The 15,749-nt window shown below is 47.3% G+C and overlaps 2 protein-coding genes across 4 annotated transcripts; both read right to left on the bottom strand.

The window, feature by feature from the left end:
• Nucleotides 1-40: 40 nt before the first annotated feature.
• Nucleotides 41-3,048, bottom strand: fzd5 (frizzled class receptor 5). Of its 2 annotated transcripts, XM_037280934.1 has the most exons (2): nt 2,392-3,048; nt 41-2,314 (listed from the first exon to the last, which is right to left on the bottom strand). In XM_037280934.1, exon 2 carries the CDS (start codon nt 2,311-2,313, stop codon nt 880-882), a length of 1,434 nt encoding a protein of 477 aa, XP_037136829.1. In that variant the 5' UTR covers nt 2,314; nt 2,392-3,048; the 3' UTR covers nt 41-879. The 2 variants fall into 2 exon arrangements, with proteins under 2 accessions (XP_037136829.1, XP_037136828.1); XM_037280933.1 differs by having other exon boundaries at nt 41-3,048.
• A 2,202-nt stretch (nt 3,049-5,250) lies between these two features.
• plekhm3 (pleckstrin homology domain containing, family M, member 3) lies at nt 5,251-15,397 on the bottom strand. 2 transcript variants are annotated; one of them, XM_037239714.1, is made up of 8 exons: nt 15,201-15,397; nt 12,976-13,604; nt 10,586-11,509; nt 8,897-9,042; nt 8,583-8,776; nt 8,139-8,202; nt 6,587-6,744; nt 5,251-6,507 (listed from the first exon to the last, which is right to left on the bottom strand). In XM_037239714.1, exons 2-8 carry the CDS (start codon nt 13,496-13,498, stop codon nt 6,354-6,356), a joined length of 2,163 nt encoding a protein of 720 aa, XP_037095609.1. In that variant the 5' UTR covers nt 13,499-13,604; nt 15,201-15,397; the 3' UTR covers nt 5,251-6,353. The 2 variants fall into 2 exon arrangements, with proteins under 2 accessions (XP_037095609.1, XP_037095608.1); XM_037239713.1 differs by lacking the exon at nt 15,201-15,397 and adding an exon at nt 13,649-13,765 and having other exon boundaries at nt 12,976-13,564.
• Between the last annotated feature and the right edge of the window lie 352 nt (nt 15,398-15,749).

Raw genomic sequence — 15,749 nt, 5'->3', positions numbered from 1 at the left:
TGTCGTATGTTGTGTTAATAAACACAATGTGACACAGTAGTTGCAAATACGTTGCATTTTAATTGGTCTACTCACTTCAACTGCCTTCAGGAAAAAGAACATTTCAATGACAAATAAAAAAACAACAACAGGAGCAATCAGAATGCAAACCACCATTTTGAGTACATTGTGTCGCTCTGATCCAAAGAAAAGAGCACAGTGGTGTTAACAAAGTGCTTGATTTGTACCCACATTTGCAATTTCTATACAAACAAATATACAACTAAAGTAAATGCACCCTGTGACGGTTTTTGACAGGTAAATGATCATATCCAACAACCCACTTTGAATTATGATCATTTAAAATGAGAAACAGCAAAATTTCAAGTCCCATAGTATAAATCAATATGAAAATGATGATGGACATCAAGTCAACATTAGCATTGTCCACATATGAATGAACACAAAACTAGTCACGTGCCTGACTGTTTTGTATCTATAATTAAAATTTACAAAAAAAAAGCTCCGACACAAACATATATTTACATTTGTTCCAACTGCAGAATTTTAAGCAGACAATTATTAATCATTTTTCAAAAGGTGATAAACAAAATGAGTCACATGACTTGACGTTTGTTTCTTATTTATGTGGGCAGTCTAGAAGCTGTTGTCACCAGCAGATGGCGCTAAAGGGCCAAAGCGGTTTCCGAGATATATTAGAAGCGCAAGTCCAATACAGTCCGCTTCATAATTCAAAACCAGGACTTGGACCCTGCGTCAGAACCTATTCCAATCTTTACATCAATAAATAAATTTTAGTTAATCCGGAAGTACTGCTTCCAGTGTAGCTCCATGGACCTGAAGGTCTGAAACTCCTGCTGTCAGGTTTAAAGGATTTTGTCATATATGGGACGAAGCTTTATGGTACATTCCGGGGATAGGTCCTGTTAAAGCGGCAGCCTCCGCATACACAGGGGGTGGGGCCGTCACCTTGTGGGGCCACCAGGGGCAGCACTGTGCCAAGAACCTCCGCCAGGTGTCCAAGGTCTTCCCAGACCAGATCCAAACCCCTGAAGTGATGCCCACCACCAAGCACATAAAGTACTTGAGCATGAAGACAGCGTAGTCAGGTCCGCCGCCCAGCCGCTGGCGCTCGGCGGCGCAAGAACAGGCCAGCACTCGGTCCCAGTCAGAGCGGCGGTGCTGCTCGTAGACCAGGCAAGCCACCACCACCACGGCAGGCACTGTGTAGAGAACCCCAAAGATCCCGATTCGGATCATGAGGCGTTCCAGTTTGTCGGTCTTGGTGCCGCCCTGCTTGATGATACCACGGATGCGGAAGAGCGACACAAAACCAGCGAGGAGGAAGAGTGAGCCGGCGAATAGGTAGATCACCAAGGGGGCCAGGACGAAGCCTCGAAGGTTCTCCAAGCTTTGGTTGCCCACGTAGCAGATGCCGGCTACCGGGTCCCCGTCCACAGCACTGAGGGCCAGAACCAGGACGGTCTTGACGCTGGGGACCAGCCAGGCAGCCAAGTGGAAGTAGTGGCTGTATCCCGCGATGGCCTCGCTGCCCCACTTCATACCCGCGGCTAGGAACCAGGTGAAAGACAAAACCACCCACCAGATGGAGCTGGCCATGCCGAAGAAGTAGACCAACAGGAAGACCAGGGTGCACAAAGCGGGACCGCCCGTATCGTACAGGATGTGGGACTGGTCCGCGAGGGGGGCGCACGCCACCCGCTCGTGCCCCGCCACCAGTCGGATGATATAGCCCAATGACACAAAGAGGTAACAAGTAGCCAGGAAGATGATTGGTCTCTCGGGGTACTTGAAACGCTGCATATCCAGGAGGAAGGTGGCCACTGTGGTCAGGGTGGATGTGAAGCAAAGTGCCGCCCACAGCCCCACCCACAGGGTGGTGAAGGTTCTCTCTTCCTCTGAGAAGTATGCTTGGTAGCACGGCTGGGCGCAGTTGAGGAGCGGCCCCGTGCGAACCCGACCGTACAACGGGTGCGACTCCCTTTTGATGGGCACCAGGGGCTCCCGGCAGCGGCACTCGTGCTCACCTTGGGCCAGCGAGTTGGGTCTGGGGCGGTTTTTGAGCGTGGGCTTGGAGAACGATGGCGGCGGGGTGGTGGCCTCGCTACCGTTTTGGTCCATGCAGAGGGTGTCGCCGCCTAGTCGGGGGAGACGCTCGCAGCTCATCCGCTCGGGCCACTCAAAGCCGTACTGGCTCATGAGGGGCGAGCACCCACGTTTGGCGCGTTCGCACACCGACCGGCATGGCGGTAGAGGCTTGCGGTAGTCTGGGAGACAGATGGGCGTATACATGCTGCACAAAAAGAACAGCAAGTCCGGGGAGCAACGGATCCGGACCAGGGGCCAGAATTGGTGCACCTCCAGGCCCACCTCTTCCTGGGTGTCGTGGTTGAACTGGTTGGGCATGTATGTCAAGTTGTAGCCAATGCCGCGGCACATGGGCACCGTGATGGGCTCGCACGAGATCTCCTTGGAAGCTGCGTGGACCTGGGACCCACTCTGGATCAGCAGGAAGAGCAAAAACCTCATCATTGTCTCCATTTGATCCAAAAATGGTCTTAAAGTTAGGCGGTTTTGGACATTAGTTTAAACCAAACAAAAAGTGATCTTAAAGTCTTATTGTCCATTTAAAATAAAACGAAAACAAGTTTGGTCTAAAGGACCCGTGTTCTTGTGGTCCCTTTAAACTAACCTAAAATGATCTAAGTCTTTTGCTTTTCAGGTCAATTTAAAATCAAAACAAACCAAAAAATGGATGATAGTCCCGTGCCCTTGAGGTCATTATCCTGTGTAAAGTCCCAGAATATTAATCCACGTGCAGAAAAAAATCACAACTCCTAAATCCATGACGTTTCACCGTGCCAACTAAAATCCAGCAAATCGTAGAAAAAAAACAAGTCGACGTTCACTTGTCAAACAAACAAACTCAACACAAATGAGTTTTTATTCCCCGTCTCCTGTTTCAGCGGTTTCCGACGTCCCACCGCATCCCCCGTACCACACGCGAGCGACCACTCAGGTGCTAAACCTCGCACGGACTGAACAACTCAACGCGCTCGAACCGCCTCCTGCAAGCCCGACTGCTTGTTGCATTCAGGAACCCTCAGACAACTTAGCTTCGCTTATTCAACGCCGGGGAACGTGCCATTTTAACCCATAAATAAACTATTTTACTTTAAATAAAATACGGCATTATTTATATGACTGCGCGTGACAAGTCATATATATTTAATGTTTTATATTCCCTGTCTAACAGTTACGACGCATTACATGTTTGTTTAAAGCCGTGATTTCGTAATTACAAAAAGTTATTGGTATTTTTACTGAGTGCGACTGGAACAGCATGACCCAGTACACTTAACGTTAAAAGGCCATTTTCCGGATGCACCCAAACGCATCTTGAATTCTTTTAAATCCTTTTTCACAATAGTTTATTACTTTTTCACGCATTCGAATGCACCAGCTTCTTGTATTCCATGACTTGTCCACACCTGCAGAAATGACCGAGCAGCACTTGAATGCACCGGTTAATGGATGACTGACATTAATGAATGAGTAGCCGTCAGTTAACTTCCTTGTAAAATGTTTTTGCAATAAAAACCAAAATTAGCAAACAGTAATGATCTTTGCTTTATGACAAAATAGGGTGCGACTACCTATTGCTTCAAAGTAAAATAAACTGAGTGTGTAAGAGTTGGCGTTATTGTGGTGCTATGCAGGGCATCAAGTGTTCGGGTTCAAAGGTTAAGTTTGACACCTTTGTATGTTTTAGTACAAGTTGATCTTTGTGTTTTTCCATTCAGGTGACTTTGATAAAGGAAACATCAATCATGACGTTTGTGGTGTTTTATTTCAGTCAGTAGGAAATGACATTATTATAGAAAATCTAAAAAAAAATCCAATTTATTCAGCAGAAATTTACTGGTTTTATACTCTGAGACTCATAACAATACATGCACACACATTGCATTCGTGTGGGCTCCCCCCTTTGTGACCGTTTCCCCTTCCTAAGAGTCTTTTGTTTTGATCTGCGTTGGCATGTGGGGGTCCTTCTCTCTCTCTCGCTCTCTCCGTCTCTAAATGAGCGGCAAGGGTCCGCGGGCCAGTGGAGCGGGACAAAAAGGCTGCGCTGGCTACACTTGCCGCTTTGTGGTCCAGCTCGTCATCGCTAATTGGCTGGGACAATTAAGGCTGCGACGCTCCTCTGCAGTTGGGCAGGAGCCTCAGCGGCCACGCTTGCTGACCTGATGCTAAGTGACGCGCTAGAATTCCGTCGTGTCAAGTTGTCAACGCTCAATTCACTTCGTAGGACGCAGATGATGTCACTGCTTTGCGGGCGCACTTGCGCTTAAGTTTCATGAAATGACGTGATCGATATAAGGAAATAAAATGTCTGATGTAAGAACATGGGCGGGACGCACAGTAAGAACTTGGGCGGAAACAGAACACAGGTGGGTCGTGAATTACAGAGCATGGGTGGATCATGGAATAGAAAAAACACATCAAATAACAGTAGGCAACATGCTTGGAAATAGTGTACAGGTGGGACATAAAACAATTAGACGCTTGGTTGGCAGAATGAACCAATCAATACAGAGCGGACGTGACATGCTAGTAAAGGCAAATCGTAGGAAGAAAGGCGAACGAATCTTTTGAAAGCCACCGAATTATGGATTTTTGTTTCGCCTTTGCACGGTTTGCCAACTGATCTTAAGCCGCAATCCGGACAGAACGATACTCCATGCGGAGAAATGGATCTACACACGCTGCCCAAGGCTGATTGTTTTTGCAGATATCCCGACATTGGTGTAGACATGCTCCGTCGTTATGTGAAAATTAAAAATAAGATTTTTAATCAGATGGACCCAGCTTCAACTTCAAAATCTTATGCAAAGAAGACGTTGCACAGGTGAGTCAACATTTAAAAAACAAAAAACAAAAACAACCTCCGCGTGTTTTCTATTCCACATGGAGTAGTGAGCGTTTGATCTTCTGTATAGAATCTAATTGAGTAATTGAACGCAATAATGTGGCGATGAGATTTTGTTTGTCAACTTGCGTGGTAACTCTTGCTGACGAATGAATGGGACGTGTGCTTCTTTTTCAATTGGGGCTTTATTCCACCCACGTTAGTACTATTTGCTTCTAAACGTTGGATTTTGGCTAACGTCGCATGCCTGCTTGTTTAAGAATGCATCGAAGTTTGAAGTGAACATAGAAATCTACCAAGACTTTAATAATATTCCCTTAGAGGTGTTTTATTGGCCATCAACAAAATAGAAAGAAGCAAAAAATTAAAAAAACAAGCAACACGAAATGTGCAAATTCAAATTAAAGTGCTTCATTTAATACTTCACAAAAACAAACATTTGTTGGCAAAATAAATGAAAGCTACATTAACAAAAAATACAAGTAAAGTCTTTTTTCCTCATAGGTCAGCAAAGATAGTTGAAAACATAAATAAAATTAAATATTTTGACCAAGTACAATTTATTTAGTCCCTGAATAGAAATGCAAAGTAGTTTTGTATTTCTATGGCTCAAATGTCGATATAATGTTAGGATAGCACATGTTAACAAAAGAACAAAATGGCATCATCGCAAACGTGACCTTGAACACTCAAGTCCATCCAACCATTATCTGATCCTCATGATCACCCCAACAATTTTTGGGCAGTCAGCGGGGTGCACCCCAAACCTCGGCTAAAAGCTAACAGTGATACTTGGATCACACTAATGTCAAATTGTCCTTTATTAGCTGACTCGATGTCTTTTCTAATCGTTTAGTTTTTATTTAGTCAAACATAAGACACCCTATTATTAAATTATCACCAAGATTTTCTATGTTAATGCAATATAAATTGCAATTGTAGTCTACATTGTACTTTACGTCCAAAAAGTATTTTTAGCTAACGTGATAGCACCAAAGTATGGCAATTATATATTAATTGTTACAAGTAATTAATTGTTGTCTACATTTGACAATTGTGTGAGTATTGAATGTAGAGTAAAACTGTTGAACGTAGCCAACAAAAATATTAACAATGTGTAGTAATACCACTTAGCACCACCCTAGTGAAAAACCTGTTGGGAGTGACAAAAACAATTTGTGACAATTATGACATAACTTTCCACAACATGACTCGGTGATTAGTTTGAAATTGATTTGCGTGTTCAAACAGCGGCGGCCATTTTATAGTCGCTGCATAGCCGCCGACAATTTGTGAAGCCGTATAAAGAAGTCCTTGTGCAACATTTACGCTCCCCAAAGTGTCTTACCCTTAAGTGGCCTCGGACCACCACGACTTGTGTCGGCCATTTTGTGGGCGTGTCTCAAGTGTCCTGGTAGGGCAGGTGTTGGTCGTCGTCTGGCGACCAGAAGGACGATGGCCGTTTGGTGTGGTGGAGCTCGCGTCGGACGCATCGGGGACACGGCTGACACTTTTGGCGACACTCGGTGTGGAAGACGGCGCCGCAGCCCGAGCACCTGTTGGGGAAAACTATTTGTGGATTCTATTCACGTGGGGTGTCGTTGAGCAAATGTCGGTTGTAATTGAAAGAATGACCTCCTGGTGGTGCTGTCCTGGAAAGGGTAGATGAGGTGTCCGCTGTGGCACAGTTCGCAGATGAAACCTTTCTGTCGGCACAACGTGCAGCCCAGCACGTGAGCACTGGCAAACTTGATGACTTTGGACAGGAAGGGAGCCATGTGGCCGTCAATCACCTGCATTGGAGGAGGGGAGGGGAGGGGGGGCACACAATAGAGCAGGTTTTTCAATTAGTCCTGCCGCAAGAAAATTTAAAACCCTAATCCAGACTTGAAATATGTTTGTGTGCATGTCGAGTGTTCCATAAATTGATGAATGTTTGGGCCGGTGATGCCATTGTCCCCCCCAGTGTCCCCCAAGCACCACCCCCGGTCCCGCTGACGAATAGCCGTCCTGATGCGTGTTGACAGGCTCCCTAATGAACACCTCGCCTCTAATTGGAGCGCAAGTAAAGCAGGGAGGAGAACGAGCTAATGTCATTTTTTAGCTTAAAAGCCTTATTTGGAAAGTAAGTTTGAAATCCCAATTTGAAACTCTACCCCTCGTGTGAAATCCCAAACTCGCCTCGAAACCCTACCCCAGCATAAAACCATGTTGTGAAACCCTAATCCTCGTTGCCTGGCTTGAAAGTTTAAACCTAGCGCGCACATGCAGCAGTTGAAGCTTGTCCTCTTGACTGCACGCAGGCACGCACGCACGCAGAGTCTTTGTGCTGCCTCCTAATCGGCTAAAATGGATGTGAAACAGCTGCTCGACCCGCTGACTCTTAATACTTTTCATTTTACAATAATAGAACCGCATTAAAAATATATGTAAACTCCCAAATCGTCAAATTAAGTTTTTAAAAAGCTCGTTAACCTCTACTGAGGGCAATTGGAAAACGGCTTCCAGAGTGGCATTAATGGGTGAATCCGTTGCTAACGTGCTAAAAGGTATGCGCTGCGTGTGTGCGTGTGGCTGAATGCAGGCATGTCACGCTTTGTTTTCCCGCCTGTTGCTTCTCAATGTGAGCAATTAGCCGAGCACAGCGACACAGCGAGGGAGCAGTGGGGGGGTCTGCGGGGGCGAGGAAGAGGCAGGGGGGCTCTTTCACCGTGAGAGCAAGTGAGCCCCCCCCGTCAAAAAAAGGAAAGAGGGGCAGGGTGCAACACGATCAGCGACAAAAGAACTTTTCACTCATTTGTGGACCCTTTTCCTATACCCGCCTGCCCCCCCACCCCAATTTACCTCCACTCCACTGCCGCCATGTTGGCCTGATTTGTACAACGCACAGAGGCACTAAAGTTAGTTAGTGCGCTCAACTGTGTCCAGCGTGGCACTAATAACCTCACAAAGAAAGCTTTTATACCATATGAGCAAAAGTATCGAGACATTGTTATTCTCCTCCAACAGTTTCATAACTCCAAGTCGGCTATTGTTTGTGTGAAACTGTGTTGTTTTTATGATAAAATTTGTGTGGTTTTCATAATTTAGTAACTTATGTCCTGTACAGTGTTTGGAAATAAGTCAGTGAACAAGTCAAGAAATTCAAAATTTCAAATTCAACATTTATGCGTGTGTGTGTGTGTACCTGCTGCAGGTCCGCAATGGAGTAGAGGTGAATGTGCTGCAGCAAATACTCTCGAGGAAGAATTCTGTGGAGGCAAAGTAAAGAAAGTCAGTCCACCATCTTTGTGGCAATTTTTAAACAATGTTCAACTCCAATTTTGTGTCGGGCTGTTTTGATGCAAAAATATTCAGGTACTGGTACCCAGTGCAGCACTAGTGGGAGGCCGATACAGACGTGGACTTAAGGTGACCTCTGGTGTGTTTAGCAAAAAAAAAAGCTTTAGACTGATGTGTCTGGGAATGTTTTAGCGCTAGGGCCGTCATTAATTGTGCCGTGTTTGGAAGTGTGCAAAACCCTGCGCTCACACATGTAAACACAGACGTGTGCGTATCAGGCCCCCTCCACTTATATTGTGGGTAGGCGTGGAACGTGTGCCCCCCCCCCCCCCCCCCCCCTTGACTGCACCTTCGTCGCAAGTCCTCTGCGATGGCGGCGCGGCAGCTGAACAGGTAGGCGCGCAGCGACTGCAGCTGCTGGCGTAGGCGCAGCACGGCGCTGAGTGGCTCGCAGTGCTCGTACAGACCCCCGTTCAGCTGCTGCACGTCCAGCAGGGGCTCCTCGTACACAAACTCCAGAAACTCCTTGGCCTGCTTGGACACCTGCAAGCAGATGGCCCTCAGAACTCACATGAGGACATTCCATTTTTTCTGTCTGGTGCTATTGTGCACAGAAGCAGTTACGTGAGATGAAGTGGCAAGACGTGTTGTGCGGAGTGTCACCTTGTGCTTGCTGGTGTCCCAGTTGTGTAGCAGGCGGGCGGGGATGAGGAAGGTGTTGTCCTGGTGGCAGTTTTGGCAGTAATACCAGCCGCTGTAGTGGCACACTTTGGCTTTGCCCCTTGAGGCGCCCACGGGACGCTGACAGCCTGCACATGAGTCCGAATACCGGCAAAAATAATCAACTGTCATGTCGAGTGAAGCTAGTCTAGACTCTTGCCAACATCCCCATCCCCGACATCCATCCACCCGCCCGCTTAAGTGGCGTCTCGTGCCGTCACGCCAAAAGCGGCAGTCACAACAAGAGCTGAGAACAAATAGATCCTTCCCCTGCGTTTGGCTTTTTGATTGCTTTGTCCCATTTTCACCCAAACAGCCAGCACACGTGTGCAGGTGCATGTTATCACAAAAACATCAGAGGTGGCAGCGGCGGGCGTGAAAAAGACGCACAGAAGTAGAGATAAGCATCAGGAAGTGGCGGCACGCCATGCGCGTTGTGGAAACGTGTAGGCCCTTTTTCACAGTTTTTGCAAAAACCTACTTTGTCCACCATTTTGTAAACAATTTTGTAAATTTGTGAACTGTCCTCCAATCCACATGAACTGTCCACCATTTTATTTTGCTGTCCATACAATCGCCATCATTTGATGAATAGTACTACTTTGCTTAATGGCCGCCATTTTGTGAGCGTTACTTATCTGCTAATTGTCACTAAAGCTTCTAGCAGCTTCCGCCGCTCCTCTCTGATCTTTTATTGTGGGGACGGGGAAGATGAATGGGAATTCAAACGCAGCTCACAAGGTCCAACGATTGTACCTCTGCTCACTGTGGTGTGTGTGGTAGAGGTGGGAGAGCGAAGGGGTGTGTGTGTTGGGGGGGTTCACTTTGACCTGCAGAGGGGTGAGTGCACCATGGTGGGAGACGGCATGAGGGCCGATACTGGGCTTTCATCTGCCCGCCGCGGGTCCGGACCTGCACACCTTTGAGAAGACCACTCTATGTGTGTGTGTTAAAAGCTTTGATGTGCTTCCTTTCACACTAAAAAACCTCTCCAGCATGCACGATGGGTGACCACCAAAAAATAATGTGTGTGTGTCCTATACATTGAAAACGAAAGCAGCGATGGGACTTTGCCAAGTATGGTTTGATGCATTTGTTTGACCGTGTCACATTTAAACTGTCCAGTGAAAGCTCACGATATGACGCATTACGAGCGTACATTTGTGTATGCGGCTCTTCAATCACACGCACACACCCAAAGTGTCCTTCAAAAAGACATTATGTGTCTTTATAGACCAGGCGGAACATTTAAATGTTAAATAGAATGGTGAGCATGTATGCATATGTATGCATGTATGTGTGTTGCATATGCAAAGATTGAAAGACAAAAAAAGGAGTGAGATGAAGATCAATCAAAGTGCTGGATAATAGACAAACTGGCGCCTCTGCTGGCCACAGATGAGTTTTGCGCCGTATTTTTGAATCAAAACTCATCTGTAATCCCCACAAGTATTCATGGACATAAATGACAGAAAAGAGATGAAGCAAAAGAAAGAGACAAAGCAAAGAATTGAGGAGAAGAAGAAAAGGAGAGGGGAGAAAATCATAAGAAGGAAATGATGAAGGATAAGCAAGAATCAGAAGGAGAAAAATCACCATAAGGAGGATGAAGAGGACTTTGGATGTTCTGACCTGCGCAGGTGAAGCCCTGAGCGGTGAGTCCTTTTTCCAGGGCAACACAGGTGAGGAGGCTGAGGAAGCTGGTGGTGACCGACTGCCGCTTGACTCTCTGCTCCCTTTGCCTCCTCTCTTTGGACCTCAGCAGGACACCCTGCGGCACCGGAGAATAGCACTCCTCCCGGGCAAGCCGCTGGGCGCCCGCCACCCCCCTGAGGGCCTCCATCCACTCCAGGGCTTTGTTGGCGGTGTCGGCTCGGAGTCGAAGCGCGTCGTCGGTGAACACTGCCTGGAAGCGCTCGCCTCGATCCGGGAACTCGGGATCCGGCTGCACGCCCAGGCAGGAGGTCAGCGCGTATTGGCGGACGGGGCGCGACACGGGGCCCCGCCCCTCGGTGGGGAAGGCCTGCAGGGTGGTACTGCTCAAGACGAAGGTGAAGGCGCACCAGTTGTTCTGGTCCAGGAGTTGGTGCAGGAGCCCCGCTTTAAGGACATCTTGGCAGCGCTGGCTGAACAGGGGCAAGGTGGTGGGGCGGCTCAGCGGGTGGACGCCATCAGAGTCGGCGGCCTTCTCCGCCACCGCTTTCCTCTGCCTGGCGGGCCTCACCGCCTGCACCTTCTCCCACACGAGACGCCGCCACTCAGACGCCTCCCACTGGGTGGCGGCCCGCAGCTGCACCCGCGTGCTGTTGAAGAAGACGGCCTGCAGGGTGCACGGGTCGGCCGGCTGGCAAGGTGCGGGCGTCGCCACGCCCTGGCAGTGCGACAGCGAGTAGGCGGTGCCCAGCTGACGGTTGGCGCTGCTGTCTAGCATGTAGAGGCGCAGCTCGCAGGGCGTCAGCTCCACGTGGCACTCGGTCCAGCGGCCCCGCGGGACCTCGCGACACTCCATCTCCGCCTGCTTCAACACGATGCTGCTACTGCTGCTCCCCTTTTCATCTGCCAAAATACAGATGACTTGAATCAATGGGGAAACGAGAGATGTGCAAGTACCGATAATAGTCGCCAATACTTAAAAAGCTGACCTTGAATAAGTCTTCCTTGTTGGTGCCATCAAAACAAAATGGCTGACTTACTGTTCAATTTAAGGCCACGAGTCTTTTTAGTGCCTTGATGGACACGTCCACCCATTTTCATGTTCTGTGAAGACGTTGACAGGTGCGAGGTTTTTCCATAAACGTGCCCTTGCAACCCTTTTGACGGGTGAAACCTTCAAAGCGAAATGTCGCCCATACGCTACAATTAGCGACGTATTTCCATTGACTGCTGTTCAAACACGCTCGCGTCTTTGTGTTGGCATGTAAATAAATGAAAGCAGCACGTCAAAGTGCCTCCATTTATCTCAAACAACAACGGCCGGCGCTCTTGCCGCTAATTCCATTTTCTCCCGTCCGCGCTCCGAGTGACGGATGTCGGACTTTGTTTCCCGGTGGGAGAAATCGATCTGAGGGAGGAAAAATTACCTCATCGATCTTATCGAAACACGTTCTGTCAGCGTGTTAACCAAGCCTATCTGAATATGTAAATGAGCACGGGCATGGACAAGCTGATTGGCCGCCGTCACGCTCGGGTGCTCCGAGAGGCAAAAGTGCCACCGTCCATTAGACGGGACAAGGCTTAAATGATGACCATCTATATTGAATTTTCCTTTTATAGATTGAAAGAAAAGTTGTTTGGTACTATGTAACAAGTAAAGGCGGCTTCTGTGACAGGTTTCTGCGTGAAAGACATGAACGAGGACACAATTTGAACATAGGCTATTGTGTTGATGCTAACCAGCTGTTGCTAATGAGGTAAGCAAACACGGCGCTTTGTCCCGTCCGTAGGTGCTCCCTCCCCGCCGCTGCCCTTTCTCCCCTTTTCAGCCTAAACGGCCTGCTAGCTTTTCACGCGTATGCTAATACGCTGTAATCCCACCCGTGTCGGGAGGTGCCTTAATTAGCTTCCTGCGCGCTCGCCTCATTTGAGTCCATTTGCCGACGGGATTACCAGCTATTATCCCGCACAGCCCTGGACCTCTCGAGTGTATGTCTGCATATGTGTGTGTGCGTGTGTGTTTGTCATTTAAGGTTATCATCATTTTCTATCATTACAATCTCCTCTGAGGACAGAAAGACATCCAACTCTCAAAAGCACACAGCAAGATGACAAAAATATCAAGATCTGAGGCGATAAAATGTTGAAGCAAATACTTTGGGTATTACTCATTTAGTAAAGTACAATCCTTGGAATTTTCTGTCCTGATTTTTCCTTTTTTTTTCACACCCAGGACTTTTTCAAAATAAATTGTCTGTCTTCATGCTAGTTTTGCTAGCCCGCGTCGGTTGCATTTGCCATGAAGCCCCGTCCTCGGAACACTTATGCCTGTGTTGATTTCTGCAGTGGCGGTCATCGAGCATACCGACCTTCCATTTGGTGCTTTAGGATTGTGTTCTTCAGGGTGTCCACAGCAGGGAGCCCGTTGTCGGTGTAGGCGGCCGTTCGGTAGTTAACGTCGGACCTGGACCTGTTATGGCCCTTCTTAAAGGCGGCGTTGGAGGCAGTGTTGGCAGCCAGGGCGGCGCCCTCCTTGCCGTGCGCCAGCAGGTCATTGGTGGATCGCGCCCGGCTCCTCTTGCCATGCCGCAGGCCCACCACGGTCAGGCCTTCGGCCCAGGCCAGGCCAAGCGAGCCCACCTCGGGCTGCTGGCCGGCCAGGAGGCTCCACACGCCGCTGGAGCTCAGTTTAGCCAGTGCCGCGCTCGACGCCTCCTGGAGCTTCCTGGGCTGTCCGGACGTCTGCTTATTGGGAGGAGTGAGGTCGCCCGGGGCGGTGAAGTCCTCGGTGGCCTCCAGAGCCGGACTGATGTCAGCCACTGCGTCCAGCTGACTCAGGCCCTCCATCTTTCGTTCACAGCTCATGCGAGTTAGGTCCAACCACTTCGGCATCTGGACAATGTTCCTTATGGAGCCTTCATATTGCAGTCAGGATTAAGTCCTGCCGGAAGCCTTTGGGTAGATGCTGGAGGAGTTTGTGGCTTCAAAAGGAGGTGGTCTGAAATGGGAAGATGAAATGTTAGAGGAAGCGCGAGTGGAAACACAGCTGCCGTTATTCATCGCCGTGGGGATGTGAGTCAATTTAGCAGATTTAGTTTAAATATCGTAGCAGAACTTGTATCTGCTTTCTGTCTGCTGCCTATCAAAAGTCAAAAAAGTCTGCTTTATTGTCAATTTCTTCACATGTCAAGACACAAAGAAATCTAAATTACGTTCCCACTATCCCACGGTGACAAGACATAATACACAATATACATACAAGTAAACAACACAAAAAATAAAAACAAGGCACAAAGAATAAATAAGAACGCCACAAAACTCGCTTTCGCCGATGTCGAGCAGAACCTGCCTGCTGTACTTGTAGCACGACGAGACGAACACATAAAACTGTCGGACAAACACTCATTAAACGAACAAAACACCGTTCGGGCGGGACAGAGAGAGGTCGCTGCGTGTGCACGCGCCGCCATCCACTTGTGTGCTTTACTTCCCCTCTAATCTGTGCTTTGATTGATTTTCCAGCTCAGCTCAGGCTCTTTGTCTGCACACATGAATTATTTAAAAAGCCATTAGCTCATACCAGGTCATGCCACACACAAACACTTTTTTTTTTTTTTTTACATCTGATTCAGGTACATCACTTATTTGCAAAGGTCTGAGATGACAAGGGCTTTTATTCATGATTTTTTTTTCTTAGAACTATAAATACGTATGACTTTTTCTTATGGAATTTGCTATTTTTTTATTATATATTATATTTTTTCCCTGCTGTCGTCAGACTGTTGAACATTCAAACGTAGCATTCCTCTGCACACTTGTAAATACTGTTTTTGTCTCCTGCACTGTTTACATACTTTATCACTGCTGCACTTTGTACTCTATACTTATCTTATTTCATATTTTTATATAGAATGTCACTTTTTAACCAGCCGCAATACCACTACATTGTTGAAAGCCGTACGCAACGTAATTTCGTTTTGTGTACACCCAGTGTTGACAAAATGACAATAAAGTTTGTCTAAGTCTAAAGTCTAAGTCATTTTCTAGTAAAGAATCTGACTTTTTACTCTGAAAAATTATGGCTACATTTTTTACTCATAAATACTATTAACCGAATTTATTTCTGACTGAGTTAATTATTATATGATTTCAACGAACAGAAAAACAGGAAGGAGAGTCGAGGAGTTATTAAATTTTGCCTTATGAATGTGGAGCCAAGTCAGCATCTCTTGTTCCGTGAACATGACAGAGGTGACGTCACGGTCAGGCTCCCCGGGATGCGGAAAGAACGGGACCTACCTGGTCAAAACGACCCGCTTAACCTCCTCGCGCACATATGGACGTAGAAAAATACACAGTTGTCAGCTTTATTCATTTTTTTCCCCAACCTTGTTCTCGGCGGTGACGCGAGCCGGGCTAGTTAGCCGGAAGCAAACGACTTAGCCTGTCTCTCCATCATCGAGAAATGTGAACTAAAGTGTTCACTTTGTAGCATAGTTAACATTTAACAGGATAGAATATTGTCGGTTATCGTGTTGTTTTTAACACGAGGGCATCATCACTGAGAAACAAGAGGAAATGAATGTGGACTCACCTTAGTGTTTACCATCATTTCACTGTGTCCCTTTGCTAAAAACGTCCGGAAGGAAACGTAAGGCGGAACCTTATTAAAATCACGCCTTGAACCTTTCTGTCCAGATGCTCTTGTTTGACATTATAAATTGTTTTTGGGGGTGTATTTATTTGTTTCGCGGTTTCTGGTAATTTAATACGAAACAGTATTAGGGCCAAAAGCAAAAAAAGGGTATTTTAAAAAACACTTATCTGTTTTCAGTAAAATGTACTGCATGCTACGCTTGACTATATCCTAAATTGTTCTTTCTGTTGCTCCTCACTGCACAAAAGAAGAGAACTACTGAGGTGTGTGCCCCCACCCCCCCTTTTTTCCCCGAGAGAAGCTTTGAGGGTTTGAGTGCTTTTCTTATGTGGAGCAACTGAATGAGCCTCGGCGTTCTCTTCATTATCCTCCATCTTTATTTGTCCGGCTGATGACTAAATGATGATGGCATTGAAGACGCTTTCATCTGTCACGGGCTGTGACCCCCTCTCGGCTCTACAACCGCCGCCCTGACCCCCCCGAGCG

This window comes from Syngnathus acus, chromosome 21 (genome assembly GCF_901709675.1).
Source record: "Syngnathus acus chromosome 21, fSynAcu1.2, whole genome shotgun sequence".
NCBI classification, from domain to species: domain Eukaryota; kingdom Metazoa; phylum Chordata; class Actinopteri; order Syngnathiformes; family Syngnathidae; genus Syngnathus; species Syngnathus acus.
The sequence above is the reverse complement of the archived record's forward strand: the minus strand, read 5'-3'. Positions and strand labels throughout refer to the sequence as shown.

Bases quoted from the DNA above. Each gene is read 5' to 3' on its own strand.
- plekhm3 (XM_037239714.1), bottom strand. From the start codon at position 13,498: ATGCCGAAGTGGTTGGACCTAACTCGCATGAGCTGTGAACGAAAGATG. The intron at 11,510-12,975 runs GTCGGTATGCTC...GTATTTTGGCAG, and splicing joins CCTAAAGCACCAAATGGAAG to ATGAAAAGGGGAGCAGCAGT. The intron at 6,745-8,138 runs GTACACACACAC...CCTCCAATGCAG, and splicing joins CCATTGCGGACCTGCAGCAG to GTGATTGACGGCCACATGGC.
- fzd5 (XM_037280933.1), bottom strand. From the start codon at position 2,562: ATGGAGACAATGATGAGGTTTTTGCTCTTCCTGCTGATCCAGAGTGGG.